We start from the raw sequence: 21056 nt of genomic DNA on the forward strand, positions 1-21056 counted from the left end.
ATTGGAGGATTGGGCCAAAAGAAACCTGATGAGGTTCAACAAGGACAAGTGCAGAGTCCTGCACTTAGGACGGAAGAATCCCATGCACTGCTACAGACTAGGGACCGAATGGTTAGGTAGCAGTTCTGCAGAAAAGGACCTAGGGGTCACAGTGGACGAGAAGCTAGATATGAGTCAACAGTGTGCTCTTGTTGCCAAGAAGGCTAACGGCATTTTGGGCTGTATAAGTAGGGGCATTGCCAGCAGATCGAGGAACGTGATCGTTCCCCTTTATTCGACTTTGGTGAGGCCTCACCTGGAGTACTGTGTCCAGTTTTGGGCCCCACACTACAAGAAGGATGTGGAAAAATTGGAAAGAGTCCAGCGGAGGGCAACAAAAATGATTAGGGGTCTGGAGCACATGACTTATGAGGAGAGGCTGAGGGAACTGGGATTGTTTAGTCTGCAGAAGAGAAGAATGGGGGGGGATTTGATAGCTGCTTTCAACTACCTGAGGGGGGGTTCCAAAGAGGATGGAGCTCGGCTGTTCTCAGTGGTGGCAGATGACAGAACAAGGAGCAATGGTCTCAAGTTGCAGTGGGGGAGGTCTAGGTTGGATATTAGGAAACACTATTTCACTAGGAGGATGGTGAAGCACTGGAATGCATTACCTAGGGAGGTGGTGGAATCTCCTTCCTTGGAGGTTTTTAAGGCCCAGCTTGACAAAGCCCTGGCTGGGATGATTTAGTTGGGGATTGGTCCTGCTTTGAGCAGGGGGTTGGACTAGATGACCTCCTGAGGTCCCTTCCAACCCTGATATTCTATGATTCTATGATCCCCCAGTGTGTCACCTTTTTAAATCTCTGTGCTCTTGGCCGCAGTTCAGAGGAGGGAGCAAATCAGAGGCAATGTAAAAATATCTAAACTAGCATAGTCCTCAATTTGAGAGCACTAACAATTACTGGCTCTGTAGAAGCAAAGGCTCTCCCTACAGAATGGAAGCACAGAGGCACGTCAGCCTCTGAGTGACATGCATGGCCCAGCCCCTTCCATATGTGCTGCAGGAAGAGGGGGGCGAACCAGGAAAGCTGCTCCCTGGAATCCTGGCAGGCCCTCGAATGCTGCATTGGCATAAATGCTCGCTGTGCGTTGATTCTTTGCTGGTGACTGCATGTGATCAGAGAGGTGCTCCCAGGCTGCACAGCCGTTCATCCCAAAGTGCCAGGCTTCTCTGAGCATGGAGATGGAATGTCTCAACCCCTTTCTCCCTCCTTTTCCCCTAGGAGCTCACAGCAACCTTACTCTGCAAGCTGGGCCCAGGGCAGAGTGAGATTGCAGAGGATCTGTGCTTGCGTCTCCAGCGGAAGGAGAGGATGCTGCAGGATCTCCTGAGTGACAGGAACAGACAGGCTGGAGAACATGAGACCGAACTTCGGGAGCTGCTTCAAGCCATGAGCACCCGGGAGCAGCGAAGCCGAGTGAGTTGCGCTCAGAGCAGCCGCTGACCAGCGTGGCTGTGATGGGTCTGCTGTGTGGAAACTGGTCTCTAGTCTCTGATGCCACGGGGGGAGCTGCAGGAAGTGTCTCATGTTTCAGAACCACATAACAGTGAGAATACCCCCCTTGCCCATGTTAATGCAGAGTAAGGTTACAAATATCAACTCGTCGTCTGTGGGAAATTATACGGTAATAATTCTGAGCGCACCGTTCGCTTGTCCACGTGCCCCACAGGCCTACGTTGTGAAACCTGGGGGCTTTTCTTGTGCACCCAGATCAGGGTTTGCATGTGCGTATTGTGGGGTTGGGGAGAGGAAGGTGTGCAGCTCTCGGCTTGTGCACATTCACGGGGCATTCTGTGCACACATACCACCACTGCCTGGCCAGCAGTCGTGGGAAAGGTGAACCCTGGAGCTCTTCCCCACAGCGGTGACATCAGGCGACCAGAGGGAAGCCCCATAGCCTGGTGGAGCCATCTCCTCTGTATAGAATCAGAAGGGTGGAGGGACAGCATGGGGGGAGCTCTGTTCATTGTATGTTAGCTGTATTTAACAGTCAAACTAGTATTCAAGACTATTGTGTGGACTACCAGGGAGTTAATGTTTCCACAAGAGTCTTACCCTCAGAATTGCCTGTGTTCTGTGCATTGAGATCAGTCAGTTTTAAATGTCACTGGAGTTTTGCATTGAATTTTCCTTTTTAACAGGATTAAAAAGCCAAGCTCCCAGCTATCTCCTCACAGCATTTGCCTCCCTTCTCTCCTCCAGCTCCCATCCTCTATCCTCATCCCCTCTGTCCTTCCAGGCCTCCTCCCATATTGCTGCACTCCGCAGCCCCCATGCCATGGGCGAGTTTTCACCATCCCAGTCAAAGGTTTGGTAGCACTGCTGAAGAGTTACTCAGCAAAGGCTGGGTAAGTGAAAGCAGGGGGCTGTGATGGCAATGCTGTAGCATTGACTGTTGTGTGTGCTGCCACAAAGCCCATAGTAAAGTCCCTGGTTAGAGTTGGAAAGGAAAGCTCCTGATCTCCGCTCCAGCAGCAAGCGATCGGTAAATCTGTCCTTATGTTGCCAGAGCAAGGAGTCCGGGCCAGGGTTTGGGCCAGTAGCCAACTGAGACCCAACTCTTTGTCACCTCTGCTTCTCTCCTCTCGCCTTGCTTTCCCGCTGCGTCAGGTAGCAGCCGAGAAGATGGTGCAGGCTCTGGCAGAAAAGAGTGGCGAAGTACAATTCCTGCGCCAGCAGCTGGTGGGGAAGGAGCTGGGGAAGAACACAGCGGCTGATGGCAGGCTTCTCCTCCAGAAAGACAAGCAGCCCTTTCAAGTAGGAATTGTGCACTGGATTGTTCTGTCCTTTGCATGCTGCCTCAGGACGGGGGAGAGAAGTGATTGCTGTAGCAGCAGGGGAGAGAGAGAGGCCTGTGGGAAGAAAGCAAATGCAGAGAGATACCAGAAGGGGGGTGAGGAGACGTACTGTGCGGGAAGAGTGATCAAGCACTGAGTGTGTCACATGGAAGCCCTTGGCAGCTGTTAATATTTACTATTTGTATTGCTATAATGCTTAGGAGCCCACACGTAGATCTGGACCCTGTTGTGCTAGGCACAAACCAAAAAGACCATCCCTGCTAATGGGAGTCCAGGTGAGATCAGAACATCCTGATCTGAACCCCACAGCTTTTTCTCAGTCACTCAGCAGCTCCTTCCCACAGATCAGCTGAGAGCAGACGCTGCTTGTGTGGGCAGTATTGGAGTATTCATCCTCAATTGTCAAGTGTTTTTAAATCAGCTTTGCTAGGAACCCCTTTGCGACGGGTTCTCTCACAGAGACTCCCTTGGAACTGTCACCTGATGTGCTGAAGTTACCTCTGAGCCCATTTTCCCTGCCAGCTTGGGACTCCAGAACCCTGCCTTGTTGAGCCAGACACGCTAGCCTGCTGCAACATAGACCCAGGTCTGATCCGCGCCCCCAAAGCTGCAGGCTTTAACCAAAAACTGCTCAGCAGGTCACCTGCCTCCAGCACCCAGACACCCAGCTCTCAATGGGATCCAAACCCCAAATAAATCAGTTTTACTCAGTATAAAGCTTATACAGGGTAAACTCCTAAATTGTCCGCCCTCTATAACACTGATAGAGAGAGATGCACGGCTGTTTGCTCCCCCAGATATTAATCACTTACTCTTAATTAATAAAGCAAAAGTGATTTTATTCAGTATTAAAAGTAGGATTAAAGTGGTTTCAAGTAATAACAGACAGAACAAAGTAAGTCACCAAACAAAATAAAGCAAAAACACGCAAGTCTAAGACTAATACATTAAGAAACTGTTTACAGGTAAAATCTCGCCCTCAGAGATGTTCCAATAAGCTTCTTTCACAGACTAGATGCCTTCCTAGTCTGGGCCCAATCCTTTCCCCTGGTACAGTCCTTGTTAGTTCCAGCCCAGGTGGTAACTAGGGGGTTTTCATGACTGGCCACCTCTTTTGTTCTCTTCCACCCCCTTTTATAGCTTTGGCACAAGGTGGGAATCTTTTGTCTCTCTAGATCCCCACCCCTCCTTCTAAATGGAAAAGCACCAGGTTTAAGATGGATTCTACCATTCTTCCTGGGCTGGTTTACAGGAACGAACGCTTGCAAGTAAACAAACCCATTCACAGTTCATTGATTCTGAAGCACCCTTAAAGGCTTCCACTTAATGTGTTTACATCAGTAGTACAAGTTTATGTCTTATTCTCCTAACTCCAGACATAGAAATAATACATGCAAACAAATAGGATGAACACACTCAGTAGATTATAACCTTTTGTAATGATACCTTACAAGAAACTTTTTGCATAAAGCATATTCCAGTTACATCATATTTACACTTGTAAGCATATTTCCATAAAACATTACAGAGTGCAACGTCGCACCCTTTGTCACTGAGCATAAGCCAGGCTGCTTTTGTTGGAACCATTTCAATGGTTTCTTGGTGAACAAACGTCTAATTTTTGTTTAAAGTTGTAAAACATGTCATAGAGTTTAGAATCATGGAGTTTAGGCTGGAAGGAGCTAATAGGCCATCGGTGGTTTGTCTCTACTCCCCAATATCTCACAATGAGCTGGAGAGACTTTCCTTAACCTTTCCAAAATCGTGCATTTGGGCTGAGCTCCACTGTTAACTCTGAATTCTCGATGCTGAGTTGCACAGAGAAATATCTCTGCTATGTAGCTAGCTAGTGTGGCTCAGCCTAGAAAAGTTCTTCAGAGGGCTCTGGGGGAGTGTAAACAGGGCTGACTTGGGAGTGGCTTTGTAACCTTTACTGTCGTGCTCACTGCCAGCACCCCCAGGGTGTCCGATTTAGCAGGTGTCTGGAAGAAGGCAAGGCTCTGTTGGAAGATTGGTACCCATCATGGAAAATCCCCCGGCCTGGCACTGTTGCCCATGCATACAGCCTGTGGGCATATTTGATTCCTCTGTGTGCCTTCTGCATCCAGACCATTGCTAAATCCTGCCACTTTTTCATGACAGCAGCTTCGGTTCATCCTTTCCTCTTCATTCTAGCTATTAAAGCCCTAGACCAGTGGTCCCCCAACGCGGTGCCCGCGGGCACCAATGCATCTATGTGCGCCCGTGTACTGGCTGGCGGACAAGCATCCGCCGAGAAGCAGCGTCATCAAGAGGCGTCGCCGCCGAAATGCTGCTGATTTTTGGCGGCGACACCTCTTGACGTTGCCGCTTCTCGGCGGCATTTCAGCGGATGCTTGTCTGCCGGCCATGGTCCTCGGTGGCTCATCGTCTGGCACCCGCCAGACGAAAAAGGTTGGGGACCACTGCCCTAGACCATTCTCTTATCTCTTGCACTGTTGCTGCTGTCTCTTCTCTAGTGTCCCTGCTACTTAGTCCCCCTTGGTGCAACCCAAACATAGTGGCCAAGAACCTCTTTTCCTTTTCCTGCTCTGGACGCCTCTCTCTTTGGAGTCCCTTTCCTGACTTCCCAAGCTTGTTTCTCACACCAGATTTAAGCTCTCAGCCCATTTGTGCTTGTCTCCCTCCATTCCTCTGGGTTCTGAGATCCCCAAAATCTTGCAGGCCTCTGGTCAGCTCCCCCATAATTGAAAACCCCATCTGGCCAATGGTCTGTGTGACACCAGTACAGGAGCATGTGTCGTGTTTGGTCTCAGCGCTGGGCGGTGAGGCTTGGAGGTGGGCGGAAGGGTCTAAACTGTGCAGGGTGCACAGGGTGATCTCTAAGGGGGGAAAACCAGGAATCATTTTGTGTTTTCAGGAATTACTGCCAGGAGGTTGCGGGAACGCTACTGCTACCGGAATCTCCAAGGGAGAGGACAGCAAATACAGGATGGAGAAAGGTCAGTACGAAGGTGACCCAAGGCTTTTGCCATGGGGAGAACTGTCTCGTGACAAACAACCTGCAAAGACACCAAAGAACTTTAACCAGGAGTATTGACTGGAGTCATCCTTCCCCAGGGTTGTGAGGCTGGGGATAAAACTTGGGGCACTCAATGACTGTGGCTTGGATTTGGGATGGGAGACTGGTGCTTGGGAATCACTGACGGGTTCTGGACTCCAGTGCTGAGTGGAGGAAGCTGGTGTGGGAGGGGGAGCTGGTGTTTGCTGATCACTGGGCTAATCAGAATGTTCTGCCCTCCTTGACTGGGAGGAGTGCGGTTAATCTGGGAGGGCAGGTGGGGATACTTGGAACTCTTCCCAGGGCTAAGGCCACTGGATTCTGGACTCTGGAGGGGAGAGCATCAGGAATGGGAATGGACTCTAGCTGGGGCGGCTGGTAGTTGAGGATCACTATGGGAGCAGGAGCATTAGAAAAGGCCTTGAAAAATCCATCTCCGTGGTAGGGGTGCAAATGCCATCAACTTGTTCAGGATTTGAGCTCTAATTTGGAAAAGATTCTGTTTCTAATGCTTGCAGTTAGAAAACCAGGGTGTGTCTGGTAGATAATTCAAGCCCTGCGTTAATGTAACTTTTGGGGCTGTGGTTTCCTCTCCAGGCCCGTTGGAGACGGCTGCCGAGCTGGAGAAGGAGCTTGTTAATGCCAGAGAGGAACTGGAGCTAATGGCAAGAAAGGAAAGAGAAAGCAGGGTGAGTTTGTGGCGAGACCCTGAGCGTCTGCAGTCTGAGGCTTGTTTCACTCGAGACCAAATCCAGCCTGGCCTGCCTTCAAACAGCCATGCTATGTTCATACTCCCACCCTGTGGGGAACGGGCTGTCTCTTGCTCAGTGTTTGTATAGTGCCCAGCACAATGGAGCTTGGAAGCACTGAGTATTAATTATTATTTGGTTTCTGGTAAGGACCCTGCATGGGAATGGAAGGTGCTAGCCCTGGTGTCCTGGTCAGATTTTCAGCTCTGGCGATTACATTCAGCCTCCCTATTCCTCTTGCATTTTTTGTTGGATATAGTTTCTTTTTCACGTCCTGTCACGAGCAGTGCACTGTTAAATTGCTGCTTTGTTCCACCCCAGAGGTAGCTTATTTCCTAAATGGAAACCATCTAGATCATTACATTTGTGAGTAGCTGGCCTATGCTTTATCCCGGGGATGCTCTGGTTTCCGGTGTAGCGACCTTTATGCTCACTACTGACTAGGGCAGCGATTCTCAACCCGTGGGCCGCTGGGCCACATGGGGTCCAGGTTCCTGGCTGCCTGGCCACCTAGCGCGGTGGGGTCCGGGTGGTCCAGCCAGCCCGGGGCTGCCAGCCGGCCTGGGGAGGGCTGTGGTTGGTGTCGGAGCTGCCGGCTAGCCCCACAGGGTTGGGGTCCGGGCTGCCACCCGGCTGCCCTGCAACCCGATCCTGCACAGCGGGGTCCGGGGTCACTGCCATCCTGCCCAGGGCTCCACTCCTGGCCCCACTCTGTGAAGGGGTCTCTGGGCAGGAGGTGCTGGGCATAGGGATCTGTGGAGGGAGGTTTGGGGGGGAGGCACGCTGTGGATCTCAACCTGCAGCCCAACACAGCCCACAATGATAAATAGGTTGAGAACCACTGGACTAGGGATTGTCCCCATGTGGTGTCAAAGTCATGAAGCTGACAGACTGATGTGGGTCCTTTATTTCCATTTCCCCTCCATCAACTCCACAGGCACCTCTCTTGATGGAGGGGTGAACAAAGGGTCTGGTTATGGGATTGCAGTGCTGACTTGATGAGACTGAAGGAAAGTTTCCTTCCTGGGCCCAGTTTGGTCCTCCTCCCCCTTTCTCAGAAATGTTGTCTTTAGCCTCAGATAGAGGCATCGTACAGCGTGTAGTAGTGTTGCACTGAGTGAAGGAGGCCACTCACGACTCTGGCCAGCACCACAGATTAGGGGCATGAGGGTGGGATGATTGAGGCAGTGGCATGGAGGGTTTATGGCATGTGTCTGGGTTGCGGAGCTTTCACTGACCCCGTGGTCTCTGCTCTGTAGTTGGAGCTCTCTTCTCTTCAGTCTGTGGTGACGGCACAGGAGGAGGAGCTGCAGGTGCAGGCCTCAGATATTGAGTCCCTGACCAGGAACATCCAGAGCAAGGAGGACCTTATAAAGGTGGGATCTCTACAGTTCTCCTGACATACTGTCTGATCATCTCTGCCCAGGGATGCTAGTGAACAACCTCCAGTTCCCCCCACCTCGAGGCTTCTAGCTGGCTTCCAGTGTACTGTAAAATGTCAGAAACAGGAAGCCAGGTTTCCATGGAGATCAGCAACGAGGTGGATGTATGAGGAGACTCCTGAGCTGTATTCGAGATCTCACGCATGGATCTTGTAACATCTCGGGCTTGGCATCCTGGGCCTCACTCCATGGTTCCTGTAAAACACGAAGAGTTGGGAACCCAGGGCTCCATCTGACATCTCATTATGTAGGAGTCTCCCATCATTTTGCTCAGATGCTCATTTGGGGATCTTGTTATTCCTGGAGTGCCCTTGCTGTGCATCCTGGACCTTGTTTAGGAGTTCTGGAGCGTGCAGGGTGCCTTGCATCCTGTCTGGAGTCTTGAGTCAGGCTCCTGTTAGCACAAAGCAACAGTAAGGCTTGCTCTGGGATGTTGGTGCTGCACACCCCCGAGTGTGGTTTTTTTCTGAATTGTCTGGCTCACCCTTGGAAGGGATAGGAGTTCCCCTTGTTGGTGACCCTAATCTGTGATGTCTCTAGGGATCTTTGTAATTCCAGCTTGCACTGATTAATTCCAGCTTGCATCGATTCAAGGGGTGTCTCCTGTTGCTGATCTCCAGCCAACTCTGCTCTCCTTGGCTTTCAGGACCTGCAGATGCAGCTGGTTGATCCTGAAGAAATCCCAGCTGTGGAACGACTGACCCAAGAAGTCCTGGTGCTTCGGGAGAAAGTAGCCACAGCAGAGTCACGAGGACAGGAGGCTACAGGGAACAGACGGCAACAGGTAGCGCATGCTCTGATGAAATCTCCCGCAGAGGGGATATCTCATGGGCTGCAGGCTCAGGCCTGTTTCCAGTTCCTGCAGTTAGTTAATTCTCTATTGCCAGTTCTGCACTGTAATGCTGTTGCCTGGGAGAGAGTGTGCCAGTGTACGTGCAGGTATAAGAGGGGCTCAGATCCTCTTTATGGCACAGAGAGGTGGTTTGGATCCCACGCACGGGCGGAGGTCAGCCCCTCATCTCCATGTCCCTGACATGACCAACTCCAGTCTCTTGGCTGGACTCTGCTCAGCTCCTACCTCTGCCTGTTGCTTTTTGCCTCCGCTCTCCCCAGCTGTTGCTGATGCTGGAAGGGCTGGTGGCGGAGAAGAGTCGCCTGAATGAAGCTCTGCAAGCAGAAAGGCAGCTGTACAGCAGTCTGGTGAAGTTCCACGCTCACCCAGACAGGTAGGGGGCCCTCATGCTGCCGTGTGGTCCTGCGAGGTGGAGGAGCTGCACTCCCTCTGGGGGACTTGTTCAAAGGGAAAAGTTGAAGTACTAGGGTGTCCGTGAGCCTGTGTGAGCAGGGAATTGTTCAGTGGGCTGCTGCTGGGGAGTGGCTGATTAAAGGCAGCGTCCTTCCCATGGCAGAGGAGATCACATGAGTCAGGCAAGACAGCAGGAGTTAATGACACCCCAGAGCTCTAATGCTCCTTTCAGATTCTCCTCTCCCCTTGATTTCTCCCCGCCCCCTTGGCTTCCCCTCCCTTGCTTCCTGACATCTCAGAGAGGCTGCATGTCCCTTTGTTAAATCATTGATCTGAAAATTGCTTGGGGCTTCTAGTAGTTTGTCCAGGTCATTCCCCTCCATGACAGCATGACTGACGTTGCTACCCTCCACCACGCGAGCCTTGGTGGGGCGGGGAGCTGAGCAGTCTGCGGGGCTGAAGGAACCACGCACACATGGAGTTTCTCTTGGTATTTGATTCAGTGGTGATAACTAGCGACGGCCAGGAAGCCACTGTCCCTGCCCTGACTTCCCAGGGGATTGGGGGTGAGTCTGGGGGAACTGCTCCGTGGGTGTACGAGTCTGTGCCTGACCCATGTGGGGGGTGGGTGCTGGGGCCCGGCACCTGCAGCTGGTTCTGGTCAAAGTTAGAAGAGAAGCGGAAGGAGCCGATGCTGGATCTACCTTTGGAGCACGGATGAGCAGTGCTCTGAGTAAGTGGTGGTTAGACATGAGCCAGCACCGCTCTGTCTCCTTACTGGTGTGGACATTCCGTGAAGCCTGTCTAACCCTCTTCCCTTTCTGTATGACGTGTCTAATTAGCCCCGAGAGAGGCCAGACTCTGCGGGCGGAGCTGGAGGGGGCCCAGGCGCTCCGTGGACGACTGGAAGAGGCTCTTGGCAGAAGCATGGAGCATTTGCGCAGGCTGGAGACCCTGGGCGCCTTTGGAGGTGGGGAACAGCAGAGTGTGAGAGAGAGTCCTACCCCAGCATGCCTTCTGAGCTCTGGCCTTCACCCTGCCACCTGCCCTGGATGGAAACTGGTCACTAACCGAGCAAGCCTGGCTGACTGACTCTGGGAGGGTTGACTTGTTACTAATGATGTGATAGGAGTGGTGCATTTAGAGCTGCCCTGGAAATGGCGATCCGTGCAACCCATGTGTGTCTCGTCTATGTACCTGTCTCTGGTCCTTCAGGGGAGGTTATGAAATATATTTGCACATTTGAGTCATTCCATTTTAGTTGATCCACCTCCATCCTTCTCCTACTCCTCCCTTTGTTCCTCTCCCAATGGGCCAAATAAAGATTCCCTCCCTGTGAAAGCGATTTTAAATGTTCTGTGCCATCTCACAAATGCATGGGTGTGTATTTTTATTTTCCTCCAAATCCTTCCCAGTCAGTTAAGTGCTGCTCATAGGACAACGGCTGCCTCCGCAACCGCATGACAGAGTAAAGAGAGAGCAAAGTGTCTGGGGAGAAGCAAGTTCTCCCTTGCAGACAGAGCTAGGCCCTTTGACAAGGACAGTGGCAGCCAGAGAGGAGGGCCTTTTTTGGTAGTCGCTGTATCACTGATGTTGATTCTTGGCCTAACAATGAAATGACCCGTTTTAGCCTACAGCCGGATCCAGCTCCTGTGGAAGCCCTGACTGGAATCTCTTCCATTTCTGTGGTTGAGACAGTCTCTCTGCCAGCCTTGGAACATGACTCATTCGTCCTGGGCTAAGCTTTGTCCCCGTGGGTTGTCATCATCAGCAAGCTCCTCTGTGCAGCAAAAGGAAAGAGTTCCCAGCCTCTCAAGGACAAAAGGCTGAGGCTGAGAGGGGTTGGGAGTGACAAAGCCCAGTCTGACCTGGCAGGACGTGTTCCTCTCAGGGTGGAATGGGCCATGACGACTCTGCTCCGTGTTCTCAGCTTGTGCATGCCCCTCTAGTCCGTGACGAGTAGACCCTAGTTCTTTGCGCTGCTTTGAACACTTGAGGTCAGGCTGCAGGACCCCTCTGGGCATATGCGGCTCTATGCTATTTTGCAAGTGGGCATTTCCATTCATGAGTGCAATGTCTATTCCAGGGCCTCAGTTTCTCTTTCATAAAGGTATTCCTACTGCCGTAAACCAGGAGAGCCAAACCAGCAGGGATTTCCCACACCAGCTTTTCAGCAGCCATCCTTTGAGTGGCAGAGGGGAAATCTACCACTTCTTATGTTTTCTGTGAGCATGGGTGGGACTAGATCCAGTACATCGCTTAGCCACCCACTCTCCGTCTCTTACGTGTGCTTATCTGGACCAACCTCTCAACAGTGAGCAATAACATGAGGCCTCAACCTGGGATGGCAGAGCAACCTGGGCTGAGGAGCTGCAGTTCCCTTCGGTGTCCTCGTTCCCTGCACACTGCCTCATTCATGTAGAAGGGATAGAGCAGCTCTCACGCTTCTGTCAGGAGGAGACCAAACCATTCATGTGTTTTAACCCTCTTCCCTCCTGTGTGCTTTCCACCCTTGAGTTCTAGGCAGGGATGGAAAAGCCCTGGCTAGGTGTGTCCAGGCCATCTCCCCCTGGCCAATTCAGGATTTTTCCAATGCGTGTTTGCTACTGTTTGAATGTGCTGATTGATAGCCATTCCACTGCTACTCTGGGGGCTGCTTTCGCAGCCTAATACATTTCATTGAAAGGAAGTTTCTCTTAATATTTAATCTAGATTTCTCCTTTCTTAATTTCATCCCATCACTCTTAGTTACATCTGTGTATCACACTCTCCTCTCTCTCTGCGTGTGCTGTTTACATCCTGCAGATATTACTGTTGTGTTCCCCCTTTGCCATCCCAGACAGATGTAGCTCTTTTAATCTTTCCTCCTTAGTCCATTACCCTGCTAACTCTATCACCCCTCTCTGAACTGACTCTCTCTCCACTTCATCAATATCTGGTAAGGTGCCCAGAACAGAATGAAGTCGTATTGGCATGGCCTAATGGACAGGTGATGTGATGATGCTTTTACATATGCAGCCCTGAGCTGTCACTGCATTGTTTTCTTTTTCCAGTTTTGTCATGCTGCAGTCTTGTGTCTGATTTGCTTCTTTCAGCATCCTGGCCTCCCAGCATACCCTGGAGCTGGGGTTTGGACTGTTTCCCCCCGATGTTAGCTTAGTTCTTTCCAAGCTCTATGTAAAGGATTTTTTACAAATCCTTTTAGCAGTTATCCTCATAACTCCCTGGGAGGTCGGGCAGTGCTGTTAGCCCTATTCTGCAGCTGGGGAACTGACAGAGATTAAGTGACTTGCCCAAGGTCATTCAGGAAGTCTGTTGCAGAGCAGGGGACTGAACTAGGGTTTTCTCAGTCCTGGGCTAGTCCCCTGGCCACTAGGTTTTCAATCCTCTGAACCTTGTATTTTCTGCCTGGAGTACATCTCCCTCCTGACCCTCCCGCATTTTAGTTTCATCTGAATTTCATTCCTGGGCTGCCTGTGCCCCCATTCCCAGCATCGATAAAGATAGGCTGTAGCTAAGACTAGTCCCTGCAGCACCCCATTGCATCCTGCACTGCTGTTGTGTGGGTTAGCATAACCTGTGTCATTAGCCTTTCTGGATGGCCGTTCTGACCGCTTTCTGTCCACATACTAGTATTTATACCAAAGCTGACTTCAGTTCTAAGAGTATGGTGACATGAGAGAGTATCGCATGCTTTATAAGTCCAAATATAGCGCATCTGCTGCATCCCCTTCAGCCACTGAGCCTAGTGAAAAAAGCATTCAGCTTTGTGTGGCAAAATCTTGGTTCCTGCTTGCTCATGATTCCAATAGCTGTGAGATGTGTAGTGCTTTCCCCCATGCTCCATTATTTTACTGTCAGGGCACAGAAGGAGAATGGCCAGATCCCTTTTCTTTCCTTGGGGGGGACAGGGTGGAGCGTTTGCTTTTCTCCAATCTTCTGATCCCTCCCCATTTTTTGGATCAAAAATTGAATTGCTGGCCACCAACAGTGACCTCCTGAGGGCAGCGGGGAGCAGAGTATGCAGGCCTCTAGCTGTGTCGAGGGACAATGCTTGTGCCAGTCCTGGTTTCCAGGTTATCCCAGAAGCCATTGCAAAGATAGATGGTGGAGTCTAAACATTCCTTTGTAGCTGCAAATAAATGGCCAGTATATTGACTAGCTGACCCACAGGCCGAGAGAGGTCTCTCCTTGTTAAAAGGTGCTATCTCCAGAGTCTGTTTGCGTTACCTCTAGCCACCTGTAGCAGTACAGACTGCTCTTAGTCTCTTGTGCCAGCCAGAGTGGGGGTGCCATGCTTCCCACTCAGAATAGCAGCGTTTACACTTGCTACACTGGTGCAAGGCAGAGGGAATTAGACCCAGAGATGGCAAAGATGGAGAGATTCATAGATTCCAAGGCCAGAAGGGACCAAATACGTGACCTAACAGTTACCTGGTAGGTTATTTTTAGCCCATCCACTGCCATCCTCTCTCTGGAGTTCTTCCCTGTGATGTAGCATCAGTGCTTTGTCCAGGCCGGTGTAAATACCAACAGTGATGGAGCTGCTGTCCCAGGAAGTCTATTTCATGGTCTAAGGACAGATCGCCCTGGCAGGCCTGTCTTCCTGATTGTTTCAATTCTCCTTTTTTAAAAACTGTTGCTCCTTCTCCTCCCCTGGCCTGGATAATTCCCCTCTCTGCAGGGTGTTTGCACCCTTCAGGTGTTGGTAGACTCCTACCAAGTTCCCTCTTTTTTGTCACCTAAAGAGAAGCGATGCATATTGGGCTCTTCTGCTACAAAGAATCCTTTTACGTCAGGCCCAGGCCCAATTATGCTGGGCATTAGGCAGCCCCAGCTGCAGCGACATTTCCAGCGCCCTGCTCAGTTGCATTCCTTTTCTCCTTGCTCCACTTCTCAGTAGTTCTCTCTGGTGATTGCCTGTTAATTCCTCACCACTTTCTGTCAGACACAATAGACTAGTTTCACACACACCAGACTCCCATACCTCCCTGCTCTGCACATGCAGCTCCCAATCCCATTGGGTTTTCCTTTGCAGCCCCATCCTATTGCACACTCATCCCATCTCATACTTGTGTTCCTGTTGCCTTAACCTCCCATTAGATACTTTTCTCCCTTCCAGCTGTCTTTGTTTTTCATTTTTCAGAGCTGCCTCTCCTTGTGTTATTGCCTGACCACGTTTCTAACCTTGGAAGGGACCTTTTGAGTGATTTCTGTTTCCGCTGGAGCGTAGGCCACATCCCCGCTAGCCGCTGTCATCTGTGGGGGGGGGGGTCTATCACAGCTCTGTTTGCTCTTCCCTCATCGTTCATGGATGTGCTAAATAAGAGCAGACAGAGTCCCAACCGAGCAGTACTCCACTGGAGTATGGGTGGGTCTCAGCACGTGTGTGTCAGAGAGTGAATCTGAAGGATGTTCTGAGACAAGCATTGGTTTCCCCAGCCGTCCCCTTCCCTAAAAGCAGGGTTGCAACTCAATGGGGCTCAGACTAAGGCGGTGGCAATATTCGGCAGGAAGTGTCTTTATGCTAAAGCTGGAAGCTTAAAACTTCAACTGAGCCAGCTGAAATACTTGGCTTGGTAAGAGGAGGTCAGTGTTGTGAGCATCTCATGCCGTTGGGTGACCCTGTCTCCCGGCTGTGTGAGAGAGCTAGGTTAGGCTGCTGGGGAGGACGAGCTGTGCTGTATAAAAAGGAGCTGTACATGGTATGGAAAGATCACTCCATACTGGAGATGACCAAGGGCTGGGGTCTATTGCTTTAAAAATCCCAGGGGTCAGAACATAAGAATGGCCATACTGCATCAGACCAAACGTCAATCTAGCCCAGTATCCTGTCTTCCAACTGGCCAATGCCAGATGCCCCAAAGGGAATGAACAGAACAAGTAATCATCAAGTGATCCATCCCCTGTTGCCTATTCCCAGTTTCTGGCAAACAGGGCTAGGGACACCATCCCTGCCCATCCTGGCTAATAGCCATTGATGGACCTACCCTTCATTAACTTATCTAGTTCTTTTTTGAACTCTATTATAGTCTTGGCCTTCACAACATCCTCTGGCAAGGAGTGCCACAGGTTGACTGTGTGTTGTGTGGAAAAAATACTTCCTTTTGTTTGTTGTAAACATGCTGCCTATTAATTTCAGAAGGACACAACTGGTGCACTGCAGGCTTCCCAGGTGCAGTAGCCACAAGGGGCCAGCTTGGCTGGTGTGCCTCCGTGCAGCCCCATTGCTCTCAGGGGAGCTGCGTTGATGTGCACCAGCTGAAACTGCTTCAAGGGTCCGAATATGTTAAGAGATGAGGGAAATCACAAAACTGGGCCTGCTCCTGCTGGGAGCAGAACAGGCCTTTTGCTGCTACCGCTCTAAGTCCTCTTGTGTTAGGTGCTACAAGTGCAATCTCAGAGGGCAAGGTTTTGCAAAGCAATTTGAAACCTTGTCTGCCTGCTTTTTAGCCCCCCATATTGGTGCCTGCCAGACAGGTGGTGAGCTCTGCGGGAGGCTAGCTAAGACACTGTAGCAGAGGTGCAGAGAGTTTGCGGAAGCACAGGAAAGCCAGTAAAAGCGATGGGCCTGACTCGTGGGTGCTGTGGAGGTGCCGAAGGCTCATAAAGCTGGTTTAGTTGTCTGGGCTTTCCCCTCTGTGCAGGAGGAAAACCCAATGTGCAGAGAACCCATGTAGCAGCTCAGTCAGGTGCCCTCTTGCAGCCCCCCTCCCCTGTGACATGCTAAAGGGGGTGTGACCAAAGCAGCGCATCCCTCCAGCTATTCCTGGTTACGGAGTGGCCAGGGGAGCAGGTTAGGAGAGCCTTGAGGTTGCTCTAAGAGTGTGGCCAAACTAGCACCTCGCTAGCCCCAGCAGCAGGATACTGCCCCTTTGCTCTTCTCCAGAAACAGCCGTCCTAGTGGTAGGAAGCCAGCAGGCTGCCTGGGTGCGGGACCCTACGTTCCCAGGGGCCATGGAAATGGAAGCATTGCAATTAGATGGATTTATTGGCATGACTCTTCAGACAATGGTGAAAATCATCCCAGTGTTGCCTTGCCAAAGACTGAAGCCTCTAAAGAGGAGTTTCTGGAGCAGCCAGGGGAAGCTTGGGTGCAGTAAATCATCAGGGCTGGCTGGTATTGGCTGAGGGTCAGAAGGGAAGGGTGAAGATATGAATGTGTGAAGATATGAATATTCACTGTGGGGCTTGATCCTGAAATATGCTGAGATTGGGAGAGCTCTCACCTTTTCCTAAGGCCCAGGAGCCAGGGAGAATACACTGGGGGCCTTGTATGCTCCCAACCTGCTGGGGGTCCCAGAGGAAATTACTCGAGAGACCCTGATAATACAGCTGCCTCAGAGCCATTCACCTAGGGACAGGGCTCCCAGTGGATCGTGTGGGATCTGCCGAGGTGGGAGATGCTCAGCTGACTCATCCCACAGAGGGAGCCCCACCACCTGATGGAGCAGTGAGAGGGGAATGGTGAGAGGCTCTTTCTCGCAGGTTTGGCTGGAGGAGGGCCCTGGGGAGGATCAGGCTCCCTGAGTGCGGCCGGGCAGGAGAGCAAACATGGGGAAACTGCAGCATCCAGCAAGCCCAGCACAATGGCAGGAGTCGTAACCTACCTGTGCTGAAGGGGAACCTGGCAGAGCTCGCGCCTAGTGCAAACGATGCTCTACGCCGTGCAGGAAGGTGCAAGGAACACGACGCGCTGCCGCAGCTTTGCAAAGGGCTGCTCCAGGATGTGAAGTTCAAAGAGACTCTGGGCGGGGCTTGTTCACGGCTTGCAGAGGGGCAGAGCAATGCCAGGCTAGCCAAAAGAGGGCTTTGCTAATACACTAGGGGGGCAAATAAATTAGAGTATTGAATATGTTGGGGCTAGGAAGCTGCTTTTTAAAATCTCACTATGTAAACTTGTTTGGCCTATTAGGCGGTAAAGGAAACCCTTCTGATAATTAGTGATCTCTGCAGAGCAGAGAGGGAATGCTTTGCAGAATATGCCAGTGAGTCCAAGTCACCTGCATCCTAGACTAATAGGCAAATTAACAAGTTTACTGAATCATGGCTAACTCTTTGAACAAGCATGGGGAAAAGCCAGTATGGATCCAATCTTCAAGTCAGGAAAAGGAGAGCAGCCCTGCCAATTACCAGCTGGTAAGTTCAGCTTCTTTCCCTAGGAAAATGTTGGACCAGTTATTAAGAGGAAAAAGATCGGTAAAGATGGAAGGGATATTGGAACCAAGAGCAATAAGTAGCGGGGGGATTTCAAGCAATGAATCCTCAGAATGCCGGTATAGCGCTTTGTTTCGAGACATCCAATACCCCAGGTAGCCTGCAACAGGCTGTACTTATATGGGTATGAGAGGGAGAGAGAGAGAGTTCTCACTGCTCAAAGAAACTGCAGCAGAGTCCTGCTGGTAACAACCACGTCTAAACTAGTAGCTGGCATGAGTTGGACCCTAGCACGGAGAGAACCAAAAGATAGAAACGGCAGCCGCTGGGGCTGGGAGGTGGTTTCTAGTAGGGTGCTGCAGGGATCAGTGTTAGGGCTGGTTTTATGAATGAGCTGGACTAGCAGGAAATGACCCTGAAATTTGCAGTGGTACTGTACTGGCAGGCCATGTGCAAATCGGCTGCTGTTAGAGCTGTTAGAATGGCACACAGGCCATTTTAAACAAAGACTTGATCTGGAGAATGCAGCTCTAATGCATCTTGGGCAAACTAACCAGAGACCCACCTATTTCATGGGAGTGAGCTATGGGGAAAGGGTAATGCCAAAAAAGAGTGGGGGACTCGAGTGGGCAGACAGGTTTGTATCTGAGATGGCTGGGAAGCACCAGTGAGAATTGGCGCTGCCTATATGACTGTGATGGAACAGAGAGGAGATGGTCCCTCATGACTCCACTTAGACAGCAGCAGGAATCCTGGGACAGGTTCAGGGCCCTGGCTGCTACAGCTCCTATGTGCCACTCCAGTGGGACATGGGGGTCTGAAGGTGGGGGGGGGGAAGCCCCCAGGGGATTCCCCCAGTGCAGGGCCAGTGTATGGACCTTTGCTGTCCCCTCTCATCCCCCGCCTAGGGGTATGCGAGGAGCAAGAGGGGGTGTGGTGGTCAGAATGCTCTGAGCTCAGGCAAGTTTGATCTGCACAGCAGCCCACAGCCAGCTGAGAGAGACAGCTTAAACTCACTGGCACCCATACGCCCCTTCCTGGGGGGTCTGTCCTGCTGTGTATGGACCCCTCCAAACAAGAAGTATATAGGCTGGTTAGTGCAGAGGGCAGCAGGCCTGAGTCAAGCACCTTAGCATGGAAGGATAAAAATAGCATTGAGTATTTTGTAATAAAGCCTCTCTACCATTTGTAAATATAGGCGGTCTGCGAAATATTTGGCCTATCCAGAATACATGGCAAGTCCATCCTCAACCGGACAGTGCTCAGCACTGGCTGCTAAAGCCCTGCTTCAAACAAGAGCCATCCAAATTTTCCCTAAATAATCCCTAAACCTGTCTGCCAGAAGCTGGGATTGGATAACTGGGCATGGATCACTCGATAAATTGCCCTGTTCTGTTCACTCCCTCAGTAGCATCTGGCACTGGGCAGCGTTGGAAGACAGGATACTGGGCTAGATGGATCTCTGGTCTGAGCCACTACGGCTGTTCTTATGTTTGCCTTGAAGTCCAAAAAGTGTATTTTACTTACACTCATATATGGAAAAACTCCCTAAGGGGCTCTGCCCACATTAAAAAATGGGGGAGAGGATAGCCCAGTGCCGAGACTAATGGTGCAATGCAATCTTGATGCTGTTGAAGTAAGTTTTGAGTTCAGCGGAGCCAGGATTTCTCCATCAGCATGGAGAATGGCTGCTGCAGAAAGTTCTGGGCATGTGAAAACAGGGAGATCTGTGGAAACTTTTGCAACCGTAACTCTAGTGGGAGCAAAGGAACGCAAGCCATTGAAATAGACTGATTGGAGAAGGCAGCAGAGCTTTTGAGTTGGGGGAGTTCGCTAATGACACTAGAAGGCAGAAGGGAAGTGCCTGGCAAGGCACGTTAGCGACAATAGACTGAATTTTTCAGCTCTATTGATGGTCTCTGAATTGGTGGGATCCTCTGAGGATAGCGATGGAGAAGCTATTGGAGGTGGCTCCAGAGAGCACCTGGCCAGTGTACAGTTAGCTAGGATGCATGAGTACCTTGAAAGAGGGGCAGAACTGGGCTCAGCTTTGATAGACTTGTAAGAAAAAATTAACTGAAATGGTGCCTGTCCCAAGATGGGCTTCAAAGCCTCGGTGGGGAGAAAAAGGAGGCTTGGAGGAGACTCGATTGAGATACTGAACCTCATGAAGGGAAGTTTAGAAGCTCGACTGGTCCCTCTGCTCATTCTGCCTCACATTGCAAGAACCAGGGAGTTTTCCTGCTTAAATGGCGTTACATTCAGAGCAAAGAAAAGCTCTCTTCACACAGTTTCTGAATTCACTGCCTGTAGGTCAGAGTCTAGAATCTGAGTTTATGGACAAGGAGCTAAAATAAATGTAATCAAATCTAATGCTTCAGGGCATCAGTTTTTCTTCTGCTGAGGCCAGGCAGCAGTTCTCACCATGTGTGGCACTGACAATTAGCCAGGTGCTATGTGAGAGGCGTTGCCTTCCCCTGAAATCCCCGGTATTGCTTTAATGGCAGAGGGTGGATCCCAGACTTGGCAGCCCACTGGCCAGCTCTGGTCCTGTGGAAGTGGGAAGGGCTGGAGAGCGCTTGGCATGCCGTGGTCAGCAGAGGTAACTGCATCCCACCCTGCTCCAGCAACTGAGGGTGGCTCTGTCCTGCTGCCCAACAGGCCACTCCCCATAGCCGCAGTGCTTCACGTGCAGAGGGCAGGGCAGTCAACCTTGGCCCAGGCTGCAGGGTCTCCTCTCCCATTAACATATCCCCCAACTAGGCTCAGATAAAGCCCTGGACCCTCCTTGTGGGACAGACCAGGGGGTCTCCCTCAGCACCCTCTGTGGTGCAGGGCTGGGCACTGCCCCGTGTCTGACCTCCCGGTTCTGGAGCTGGAAGTGGCTGTTGCCCTCTCCTCACAATCCATAGGAGAATCTGGGATAGGCCAGAGGCAGCCTGGCTCTGGCTGAGCCAACAGGACTAAAGCAGAGTAACCACACCATGCTCTGCTGCCAGCACCTTGCCCTGCCAGCCTGTGGAGGGAGGAGAGCCCTGCCGCCGCATGGCCAGGACAGCACTCTCCTCCAGCGCTCTGCCCTCAGCGCTGTTGGTGCTAAACATGGGCGATCCAGCCTGGGGGCGATGGACAGCATGCAGCACTGATGCTTAGGTGGTTGGGTATCTGCTGGGGTCACTAGCCAGCCATGGCCGGTATTTGAGGATGGCTTCCTGTGAGGTTCACTCTATCCTGTAACCTCCCTCTTTGCTGCTGATATTGGAGCAGGTGGAGCCAAGTCCACGGCACGTGGGAGTCGGTGTTGATCTGTCAAAGGCAGTGGAGTCGTGCTGATTTGCACCGGGGTTGAGGCTCAGGCCCAGCGCTGCTATTTCCTGCGGCTGACTCCAAACCTCCCTAAGATGTTCACTCCCAGCAATGGCCTGTTGCTGGGCTCTTTGCAGCCCTGGGATCAGCCGGTGACCCGTCAGTTCCTGGCTTTTCCCTTCCTGTCCTGATGGGTCTTGCCAAGCTCTAGGCAGCCGGTGTCAGGAACCACAATTGACAGGCAGAGCAGAGTCTGGCGGCGCCTTGATGGTTGTGA

General features: G+C 51.4%; 1 protein-coding gene across 1 annotated transcript in view; it reads left to right on the forward strand.

The window, feature by feature from the left end:
* The window catches only part of LOC112107391 (myomegalin-like), a 146602-nt gene that overhangs the window by 15224 nt on the left and 110322 nt on the right, over positions 1-21056 (forward strand). The window contains exons 10-17 of the mRNA XM_024201076.2: positions 1263-1457; positions 2652-2798; positions 5739-5820; positions 6477-6568; positions 7888-8004; positions 8717-8854; positions 9184-9296; positions 10159-10286. Coding sequence (XP_024056844.1) covers positions 1263-1457; positions 2652-2798; positions 5739-5820; positions 6477-6568; positions 7888-8004; positions 8717-8854; positions 9184-9296; positions 10159-10286 — 1012 coding nt within the window. The remainder of the gene's footprint in view (positions 1-1262; positions 1458-2651; positions 2799-5738; positions 5821-6476; positions 6569-7887; positions 8005-8716; positions 8855-9183; positions 9297-10158; positions 10287-21056) is intronic.

Source organism: Terrapene carolina, unplaced genomic scaffold (assembly GCF_002925995.2).
Source record: "Terrapene carolina triunguis isolate 2854851 unplaced genomic scaffold, T_m_triunguis-2.0 Scaffold210, whole genome shotgun sequence".
Lineage (NCBI taxonomy): Eukaryota > Metazoa > Chordata > Testudines > Emydidae > Terrapene > Terrapene triunguis.